The 11,977-nt window shown below is 38.3% G+C and overlaps 1 protein-coding gene across 1 annotated transcript in view; it reads left to right on the forward strand.

The window, feature by feature from the left end:
- Positions 1 to 1,054: 1,054 nt before the first annotated feature.
- The window catches only part of pkdcca (protein kinase domain containing, cytoplasmic a), a 44,606-nt gene continuing 33,683 nt past the window's right edge, over positions 1,055 to 11,977 (forward strand). The window contains exon 1 of the mRNA XM_077247054.1: positions 1,055 to 2,216. Within this exon, the coding sequence (XP_077103169.1) occupies positions 1,521 to 2,216 (696 nt within the window). The 5' untranslated portion in view covers positions 1,055 to 1,520. The remainder of the gene's footprint in view (positions 2,217 to 11,977) is intronic.

Raw genomic sequence — 11,977 nt, forward strand, 5'->3', positions numbered from 1 at the left:
AGAGTTATACTAGCAAAGCATCATGAAGACTGCTCTTATATAGTTTATGTTTTTGTGTTGAACTTTAAGTCTACACATATGAGGGTGTTGTTTGATTTAGCCGTTTATTTACTCTCAGCCTACAAACACAGCATCCTGATGTTGGTGAGGAATTCCTTCTCGCGCGAGTTTAACAAAGCTTACAAGTGCAATGTTTCCATCATTTCTCTCCCCCTTTGCCCGCTTGTGTCTGTTTTTCATTTAAACTTTTACTTCTCCGACCCAAGAGACATAATTATACACATTTTTCTTTCCGAAAGTCAGAGGGACTTGCAAACTGAGCCGAGTCTAATGCGCTGAAAAAACACAATTAAATGCTTGCTTAAAACATTTGGTAAACACATAGACATGCAACTAACTGTATCGAGAGGAAAACTTCAAGATGTTTAAATTGTAAACCACTAAATATATTAGGCCTACATAAAATTATGTTCTTAGTGAAAAACTGAAGGCCTATATTAATTAATTATATATAGGCCTATATATGCTGTCAAATCGATTAACTAATATAAACGTGTGTGTATAAACATGTGTGTGTGTTTGTTTGCTTATATAGATTCGATTAATCGCAATTAATCGATTTGACAGCACTAATATGTGTGTGTGCGTGTGCGTGTGTGTTCGTGTGTGTCAAAAGTCCACAGTCAAAAGGAAACCCCAAAATATGAAATTTCTTTTATTATTTACCCCCTGTCTTTCTTCTTTGTTCAGTGCACGAGAGGAGAATTTTTGAAGAATGTGTCTGTCACTCTTTTTCGTGTAATGCCAATGAATGGGGACTGAAAATTCAAGATCATCATAAAATAACCCATATAACGGCTGACAAAAGCAGTCAATAAAACGCACAAGCTTTAATGCCTTAATTATAGGTCTGCTTCTGCATAAAGCTATAATATGGCTTCAAAAGACTTAAAAATAGCCGAACACATGTTGTTTGCCTTCGGTTTTGAGACTTAGCCTATATCAAGTCACCATTCATTGTCGATGCATGCAGACATTCTTCCAACGACCTTTTGCATTCCACAAAAGAACGAACGTCATACAGGTTTGGAGGAACTTGAGGGTGAGCAAATGACGACAGAATTTTTATTTTGAGGGGAACTATTCCTTTAAGTGTGAACCTTCGCTTTTCCACCGTAGCGAGCCGAGTGAACTGCCAGTCAAAGTGACGTCAGTCTCGTCGAAGTCGAGTCGCGCTGAGGCAAAGTGCTGGTGCGCGCTCGGAGACACCCGTTAACTGCGCGCACACGCAGTGTCACCATGAGCAGCAGTATATGGGGTGGATCTTAAATCATAACTGCAAGATGAACATACGGCACATCTTTCTGAGCGCAGCATCATAGCCTTCCCTCGCGATCCTGAAGCCTTCACGCTGCACGAGACACTCCGGCTCGGCCACACTGCCTGCTGCTGCCCGGCGGGTAGGCGGAGGCTGGAAGGGGGAACACATCTATTTTCTGCTAATAATAATAAGCAACAAAATGAAGCGGAGAAAGATGGTGGTAGCGGCGGGCTTCTGCCTCTCGTTCCTCATGGGCACGCTGATGAATTTATTGTTCATTCCGGGATTCGAGCACCACGGCGAGCGCGTGCATCGCCACCAACAGCACGAGAAACAGCAGCAGCCGCAGCCCGACGCGGACTCTCCTGCCCGGCTTCAAATCGAGGACATGACACCCTCCGTCGGGCGACTCCCGGAGCTCCAGCTGCAAATACGCGAGCGATTAGATGAGGTTCTGCGGTACCGCCAGAGACGCGCGCACTGGGTCGGCACCGGAGCGCACGAGCGCAGGCGGCTCATGGATCTGGAGCAACGCGGAGAGTGGGAATCATACAAAGGAATCGAGAAAAACAATCATTACGACCAGTCTCGAGCTGTTTCCATAGCAACAAAATCACACCGGGAGTTTACGCGCGAGTCGGTGCTCGGCTGCGGCAGTATTGATAACGTTACCAATGTCCAGTATCTGGGCTCGGGATACACGAAGGCGGTGTACAAGGCGGCTCTGAACAGCAGCTTCTCCGTCGCGTTGAAATCCGTCGATTTCGGGGGTCACGATATGGAGAATTGTGTGAAGAAATACGCGTCGTCGACAGACTGTTACAAACTCGCATCCTTTAAAATTGTCAAGGAAATGACGCTGATGGAGAGATTGCAGCACCCTAATATTCTCAAGGTAATGCTGATTCTATTTTAAACAAAGCACATAGACGAATTGAGCTAAACTCACAATTAAATTCACATGTTGCAGCGTAACTTTTAAAACGGTTTCATCATTAGGCTATAACACGGTTGTTTCTTTTTAGTGAACTTGTCACAATATGTTCTACCCAATTTTATGAGTTTTTAAATTCTAACATTCAAACTGTTTTAATTGATGGATTTTGCAGTGGTTGGACTGGTTGCTAAAAACACATTTTTATTTAACATTTTTTTCCATTTAAACTGTTGCTGAATTATTTCTATCCATTTCAAATTAGCTACGGTGTCTGTAGAAACACTAAACCCATAACTATAAAGGGTTATAACAATTTTTGTCTAGCCTATATCCCTTTCTGAAATACAGAAAAGAAAGTTACATTCATAACATATTTTCATCTCTTTATAGTTTTAAGAATGCAAGTAGGCTATATTTTTTTTTATTGATTTAGCCTATGGTTTTTTTTCTCACTCAAAGCCTGGTTAACTTCTGGCCTGCATGGCTGGACTACAGGAAGACAGAAGATAAACGAGGGCTGTTAATTTCAGAGTCTCGTTCTCTTATGTTTACAAGAGCTGATTACGACTTCAACAACTACACAAGCGCTCATGCCAAATAAACGACACAACAGAGCCGCTTCTGATCGCCTTACAACGGGGAACCGAAACACGCAGACAATGAGCCAATGTCCATTTTCAGTCATTGTTGATTGGGTGATAGTGTACTTACTAAGACACACACCGCGGGTTTGTGTTGATTTTGATACTCCACGCGTAAACATTCACTTGGGATGTCACACAGTTACTAAGCACGCGGGTTTACATTGGAGAGGCCTATATGAGGGACACTAATCGTTTTTCGTCTTTTGATTTAGAATTTCTTTAATGAGCCCATTAATTACCAAACTTATAATACTGGAGTGCTCATGTTACACATATTAGGCTATACTTCAACAATGAATAACTATGTAACTAACTAACTAATGATTACAGCGAGCATTTATAAACAGTTCAACTAATGTTGTTTATTAATGTTACCCATGTAAACACACGCTGTATTAATTTAAATCCACAGCAAAAATCAAAGTGATAAGTTCATATTACACTGATTCAGAAATTAAGTGAGTTAAGGTAACACTTCATTTTACAGTGTCCTTGTTACACGTTGCATGCTGTCTCTATAATTACTAATTACATGCAACTGACCCTAAACCAAACCTAATCCTAATCCTATGGTAAGTACATGTACTTACTTAATTTTACTTAGTACTTAAATGCATAGTTACACTTTAACAATCACACCTTAAAAGAAAGTGTAACCAAATTTAATTCTGCATATTATATTATCCAAGATAGTTTGATTTATTTTATAAGATTGATAGGCTATGTACAGTGGAACAGATCCCCCACAGTTGAATATGGCCATGGAGAGATGGTTTATGTTATTTCATAAGCAGTAACCGTTGAGGTGGTGTTATTGAAGGCTTTATCAGAAGCTGTATGTAGATTGGGGCCGCCGGCCTGATTTCATTCTGTGCGCTCACAGCAGGGGACCAACGGTGCTGGACCCCAGTTTATCAACTCACACAAAAGACACAGTCATCGTTATTATATCGCAAAGACATTATGATCACAGACAGATGCCATATAAATTCATAATTTTTTAAATATCTAAAAATGACCAACTTTAAACATTAAACATATGAGAATGAATTGACAAAGCAAACTGTAATCTGGTTTTAAAATGATTGCTCAACATTTTTAAAATATATATATATATATATTTGTGACAGTCCCATATGTTGCATTTTTAAAATCATAAAAAATGTTGTGCAATGCATTAAGGAATAACAAAATATTTTTGTGTGAAACCAAATTAAATGTTGCCACAGTTTGGCCTTCTTATTTGTATTGTATCTTTTGCTTGATTTGAATTAAGCACACTATATGAATATGGAAACTATTTATTATTTCAATTTATTTAGAAAGGCATATTGAAGCTTATTTTCTTTATTTCTGATTTTTTTTACTGCTATTCTCTTATTTATCAAAGAAAGAAATTCTCTTATTTTAAAAACATTTTAAACATATAAACCTTAAATTATAAAATTAATTGTTTTTGGTATAAATGTGAAGCATTCTCTAATGTAAAGTCTTTTATTTATTCATGATCTATTTATTTGCCCCTCTATTTTAAAATGAGCTTTGTGAAGCTTAACATAATAATACCTGATTTAGTCATTCATAGCACTGACATCAAATAGCCAGTTGACCAGTTTTAAATGCTTGAACTTTATTTTACAGTACGTGTACTTACAGTGCACTTACCTAGGAAAGTATGGTAATATAAGGTAACTACAGTTAAGGTTAAGGATAGGTTTAGGGGTTGGTTCAGGGTTATTACCTAGTTATTGTAATTACTATAAGTGGATAGTATGAACATTGTGAACCGGACTGAACAATGAAGTGCTACCTACTTTGTTGTAGTTGTTAAAAAAGTACTGACATATATTTGTTCCATTACATTTCAAGTCTTTTACAAATATCAATATGTGTAAAAGTTGAGTTGAATATGAGCGTCAGCTCGTTCTGTAGTGCCACGTCTCACTGTCTGCCAAGAGCTTCAGAGCCGGCGATTGGCTGGGATCAGGCCCTAGTTCTTAAAACGTTCATAAATCAGCAAAACGACATAAATGATACCTCTCTCTATAAACCTATAATGATGGAACACATACACAGATTTTCCTCACATGTAAGTATTAATAAACAACCCGTGTAGTCTTCCTCGGTTCTTCGCCCTCGCACCTAACCAATCAGGCCCAGAAGTGTTGCTTTTCATTTGCTTTGGCAGCCGCCACATCAGACAGAAATAAATGTCTGTTATTTTCTAAGTTGCGAGGTCAAAGGTGAGAAGATATGATCCGGCGGGCTGATTATCAGCAGGTCGGGTTCAGCCAGAGTGCAGAAGAAAGATCTGCACAGGTCTGAAGGAGCGAGGTCACACTCCGCTCGGCTTTCCCGTCTTTAACTAGCATGTCTGTCAAGCAGATCCCGTCTTCCTCTTACAAGCAAGGGCAACACCTGTTATATAAACAGTCATGATTGGTGGTGGTGGTGCTGGATCTGTGTGGACAGGGAGAGTGGGCTTATTCATGTACATGTCAGCACTGACACCAGAGACACAGAGAGCGAAATGCAAACTGTGTGTGTCTGATTAATGACCACTGGGTATCTCTCTGGAAGCTTGTTTCCGCCGCGGAATAAAAGATAAAAAGGGTAATTGTGACTTTTTATACAGCTGGTTGGGGGTGGGAGGTTTTGGGCTGCAAGCTCCGAGTTTGGCCCAAATCCAGAGAAATCCCGTGGGATGTGATAGGGGGAGTTAGGATTAAAAGTGAGGAGATGGGGTGGTGGGGGGATGCTGATAAACTGTCATGGTAAGACTGCTGTATATATACCTCTTATGGTTGATTGAGTTGATTAACTGAATGTGCTCCACTCATGTTAAATTGGTTAATTAACTGAAAGCGCTCCTTCAGACCTTTGTTAATAAAACATCATAAAGAAATCACTCTCAGGATTTACTAAAGACACGCAGTGAAAAATGTGCGCTGAAAAGGCGTGGACACTGGACAGGGATATTTTTGCGGCTGGTCTTATTGCATATGCATTTGTAGGAGAGTATTTAAATGTATAATGCTGATTTACTAAGGTTTGCGCTAGTCAGTTTACTGGTATTTGCGCCATTATTTACTACCCAAAAAAGCATGTTTTAAACCAGACGCTAGTCTGCGCTGCTCTTGGTCTATTGTGTTGGTCATTATGGAAATGATCCGGCTGTGTCTGTGTTCTTTAATGTGTGTGTCGTCAGTAGATCATGTGCTGAACTTTACACTCACATCTGCGCTTTAATGGAATTCCGCTCTCACGTTAACTTGCCCTGTTTAGTAAATCTGGGCTGTAGTATTTTTACTTCTTCTTCCACATTTATTCTATTTTATATTTCACAATTCTGAGAAAGAAAAAAATCACAACTGCAAGATATAAACTCTTTATATCCCACAATTTCTCAGAATCGTGAAAGATAAACTCACAATTGCAAAAGAAAAGTCAGAATTATGAGATAAAAAGTCGCAATTACATAGTAATAAATTAAAGTGCCACTATTATGCTATTTTAAAGGTTTCTTATTTTGTTTTTTAGGCCTCCTACAATAGATTTAGGGGCATCAAAAGTCATAAAACACTTTTGAAGATAAGTGAAGAAAAAATTGAAGATTCAGTCTCTAAACCTTACCTTTCTGAGAGCCTGCTGTGCTCTGATTGGTCAGACGGCCCAGTCTGCTGTGTTTTGTCGAATGCTTACATACAGTGAGTGCATGTCAGAAACCAAATGCCCATTATTATCTGAATTTCAGCTCTTCCTCAGCACTTGATACACAGTGATACGAACAGTAACGATAGCGTTGTTTTTTTGCAGGAAAGTGGATTCCCAGCGGTGAATTTAAAACTTTGCTGACCTTTGCATTCACAAAGAGCTATATTACACACTTGCATACAATGTAATATTTGAGAAAAGCATAATAGGGGCACTTCAAAGGACTAGTTTGCACAAAATAGTGCAAAAACTGGACAAGGATGAAACTTTTTAGTGCGAATGTGTCAAGCAGCTGTGTTTATGTATGCTATCAAGAATATTTTGAAAGGCTTTGTGTTCGGCTGTATGCATATATACTCTATGTGTTCACATTAAAACTGAAGAATACTTTGGGCTTTATACTGTAAAGCTACAAACAGCCCATATAAATTGTCCTGGTTGGCTATAAGTTATCTGAAGTCATACTCTTACGAGGGAGATTATCAGTACAATGAATAATGGTTTTTGTGTGTAACTTTCACAAAGCTATCACATGACTTCAGATGAATTGGAATATAGAACGAGCCATATGGACTAATTTTAAGGTGCTTTTTTTGTTCTCTCTGGAGCTTGACAGTAAAATTCAACATCCACTTTCCTTTCGTGATAAAAGAGCACCTCCGACATTCTGTCTAACATTTCATTTTGTGTTTCATGGATGAACAAGTAGTACTACAGAGCTGGAACAACATGAGAGTGAATGAACGATGCCAAAATGTTTTTTGTTTTTTATACATTTTATGCGTGAACAATTCCTTTAAGGTCTTCCGAGTGTTTGTATATGGAAAGGCATTTGAAATGGTGTGTCGGGCAATCTGCAAAACAGCTTGGGGGCCTGATTAGGGGGGTCTTGCACTGGGATTATGTTTACATTAGCATGTCATTCTGTTAACTCTTCAGATCCTTAGTCAAGTCCCAAAATACACACACACACACACACACACACACACACACACACACACACACACACACACACACACACACACACACACACACACACACACACACACACACACTGCAGGGTAATCAGTAACCTGCTAATGTGAGCATGTAACATGTGAATGTGAAAGCTGGGTCTCCTAAACACAGAGGCCCCCAGGGTCATTTTTAAGATGGGAGTGAGACGGAGGGTTTTAGTGCTAGACGCAGTTAAACACGGGTTAATACTTGAACCTCTTGGTTTGTCAGGAAGGAGAAGGCGACTGTGATCCAGTCGACGGCAGGGTCACAGCAATTGTAAATCTACGTTTAAAGGGATCCTATTAGGCTTTTTGTTCATCATTCTTTAGTGTGTAATGTCACTGTATGATCATGAAAAGCTCTGCAAAGTTACAAAGTCAAAGAGTTGTTCTGTATATCAGTGTCACCGTTTCTGAACTCCCTGAAATGCCTCTATTGTAGTCTTGAGTTTTCTTCCAGGAACAAACACGTCACAGTATTCCTCATTTAAATAATTTCCGCCCAAGGCATATGCTAAATAAAGGGTTAGTAGTTAGTAGTTAGTAGTTAGTAGTGTGTTGAAACTGGCAGTTATGGTAAGGGGCGGGAGATTTCCCAAACACGCTCGAAGTCGACCAATCACAACACACTGCTCCAGCCGACCAATCGGAGCACAGTGAGCTTTTCAGAAGGAGGGGCTTCATAGAGACAGGAACTAAACTAACTAAAAGGGAAGAGAGTAATAATGTAAAATATGTGTTTTTTGAACACATATACTAGTAGACCCCAAAAACAAAATCAAGACTTTGATAAAAAGTACATAATAGGTCCTTTATAGTTTATAGTTCACCCAAAAATGAAAACTTCGCCATTATTTACTCACTCTCATGTCGTTTCAAATCTGTATGCTGTCATTTTTCCATGGAGTACATTGATTTTGTGATAGTTTTTTGGGGAAAAGAAGAGATAAATGTCACAAATGAGATTTAAACTTTTTCTTTTTTTGAGCAAAATGATTGGATTGGATGTTTATCCCATTGTGTGTTTAAGGAGTTAGTGTCGGTGGTACAGGTTTGGGAGTGCTATTAATGCCTGAGAAAGGAGGATTGTGGGAGTAAAGGAGTCGAGGACTCGGATGAATTCCTCAGAAACGCTCTGTCCTCCTCATTCTACATGGCCTCGCTCTCTGTTTATTTTACTAGGCAGGAACAGGTTGATGAGGAAACCAACTTGTCTCTTCCCATCTTGTGATTGCTTCACTAAAAAGATCCATCAGAGCACAGATTCACCGATTCGGAAAATAAATACAATGTGTAAACAGTTCAAGCTGAATAAATTTCATTGCACTTCTGTCATTGTGTTAGTTTATTGGAATTTAGATTAGAGGTGTTAGTCATGTGGACCTTGAAAGATCCCAAACTCATCAGCATTAACTACTGCTGAATCATGTCAAACACCAGGCACAGAACCAAACTTCTTAAGCCTTTGAAAACTCTGGCAGAAAGATTTAACAATTTCACATTTTTCTGTTTCGGACCTTAATGAGTCTCAAATCTGTTTAATGTTCTCTGATCAATTTTAGAGGCAAGGGAAAATGACTCAGAACTTTTTCCAGCGGCGTTACTTCAGAAACTTTGATTAAAACAATGTGGTAAAAGTCTCTCCCTGAACCATTTATTCACTTTAGCTTTCCCTCTCAGAAACCCTCCACACACACACACACACACACACACACACACACACACACACACACACACACACACACACACACACACACAGACACACACACACACACACACACACACACACACACACACACACACACACACAGGTTTGAATCCGATCCCAGTTCTAACTCAGCACGCGAGCCGTACGCTCAGTGTCAAGCCCCTGTTACTGAGCAGCTCTTGTTCCCGTGGACAGTCCTGTCCTCACTGACCGTAGACGTTGGCTTCCACTGCCCACCACTATTTCATCTCTGGGCAAACATGGCCGTCTCTGTGGCCATTTTGATTTGCTGCCAGGGTATCCTCATGAAACGATCACGGTAGAGTTGCGAGTAAACGTGTGTTCGTTTGTTAATGGCATCTAACCTAACAAAAAGGACTTTGAGAATATGCATATCTGCACACGTGGCACCAGTGAGGAGAAGAGCTGACGAAGATGCTAGTTAAAGACACGAAATGAAAATTCACCCTATCTATTTTCTGAATACATGTTATTGATTTTAATGTGGATATATTGTTGCATATGTTTTTGTTTTTCCCCCCTCATAATTATTAATTAAAATGTCATGGCTGGATTTTCCAGTGGAATGACAGACTTGACGTATGCAGTGTTAAACCCAACCCTGTCTTACAATTGCATTCAGATTGGCTTCCATCCAATGAACAACCAATGGATAGAACCAAGTCCCACCCTACATTTTTTTCTTATTCAATAATCAGTGTCACTCAGCTGTAAATCACAATACAGAACAAAAGATCTGTTGATTGATACTTTCGTTTCATTGCGTCTTTTTAGCACTTTAAGGGGCCATTCACTCAGAACGTATTTTTGCAGTCCACAGCTTTCCCATTGTTGTTATATCTAAACATGTGCTAGACAGACGTGCACACTTTAGTTTAGGGTCCAATTCTAACTATTAACTAGTTGTTTATTAGCATGCATATTACTAGTATATTGGCTGTTTATTAGTACTTATAAAGCACATATTAATGCCTTATTCTGCAAGATCATATTCCACATCCCTGAATCCTTACTAATCCAATACCTTACTATTAATAAGCTGTAATTGGAAGTTTGTTGAGGCAAAAGACATAGTTAATAGTTAGTTATTAGTGAGATTTGGACACTGATCTAAAGTGTGACCCAACGTACTTAATAAGAATTTTCGTTCATGTGACGGGCTTCATGAATTTGAAGGACAAAAATATTTTTTAGAAACAAAATGTTTTTTAAATTTTTTTTATTTCTGAATTACATTTTTGTGCATTTAAATTCTGAAAATATTCATTTTAGATTATGTTAGATTAGAGCCTGATTGGATGCTATTGTGAAATGTTCATAAATGTTTTCATGCTCTTGGAGTGTAAGACAAAAAACAACAACAAATGTTTGAGAAACAAAATGCATTTTTTAAAATTGCATACATTTTTGTGCATGTAATTTTGAGAAAAATTAAATTTAGACCAAGTTAGATTAGAACATAATTGTATGCTATTGTAAAATGTTCATAAATGTACACCTGCAAATAATAATCAGAAATCAATTTCTACATTTAAAAAGCCTAGATTTAATGAACTTACCACAACATTATTTATTCTGATTATTGGTAACACTTTACGATAAGGTTCATTAGTTAACATTAGTTAATGTATTAACTAACATGAACTAAAAATGAGCAAAACATTTGTTACAGTATGTATTAATCTTTGTTAATGTTAGTATATTATATGTATACAGCTGTTCATTGTTTGTTCATGTTACTTCACAGTGCATTAACAAATACAACCTTTGATTTTAATAATGTTTTAATTAATGCTGAAATTAATATTAACTAAGATTAATAAATGCTGTAGAAGTCTTGTTCATTCTAAGATAATGTTAACTAAGGTAGTTAACTAATGTTAAGTAATGAACCTTATTGTAAAGTGTAACCTATTATTTTTCCTAATATAACTTTTGAATTGAATCTTTGTCTTTTATCATACTGCTATAGCTGTTGTATTATAAAAGCAGTTGCTATTGCATTACAGTGATTTTAGTACGGTTAAGCAGAAAACACACAAACTCATCAGTGTGAAAGACAACTCAGTTGTCTTTATAAAGTAAGTTCTGTTGCGGTACCATGGTACAGTCATAGTATCAGATGGTAATATGATATACACCATAATACTGAATGATTACTTCAAAGCCATGGTACGTTTTCATGAGAAAAGAATAGTGGAGAATGAAAGACTAGCTAATTTCTGTTGGCCACTTTACTTCACCCCTCCTATAATGATTCCGCTTACTCACTCTTTCCTGAAAATTGAGAAAATGCTTCCTAGGTATTTTCTTGTACAGCCTAAACTGACTGCAAAACAGACAAATAAATACTGCCTTCACCCAGCGCTTTTATATTTCTTACATGTACAGGAATGAAACCACTCTGGAATTCAGTCCGTTCTCGAGAGCCAACTCTGTGCAACGGGACGCTAACTTTCAGACCAAAAATTAATTGAACTGAGAAAAATATTTCTGAAGCCCTTGGTGACATTAGCGTCTGGCGCTCTGGACAGATACAAAGTCTTTGTAGTAAATGAACCGGACGGGCAAGTTGACCTTTGAGCTCGTGTCAGGCGAAACGGCACCGTGTGGCTAGACGGACCACAGCGCTCC

The sequence above is a fragment of the Siphateles boraxobius genome, unplaced genomic scaffold (genome assembly GCF_051911475.1).
Source record: "Siphateles boraxobius isolate OS27281-9 unplaced genomic scaffold, OSU_SipBor_1 104, whole genome shotgun sequence".
Lineage (NCBI taxonomy): Eukaryota > Metazoa > Chordata > Actinopteri > Cypriniformes > Leuciscidae > Siphateles > Siphateles boraxobius.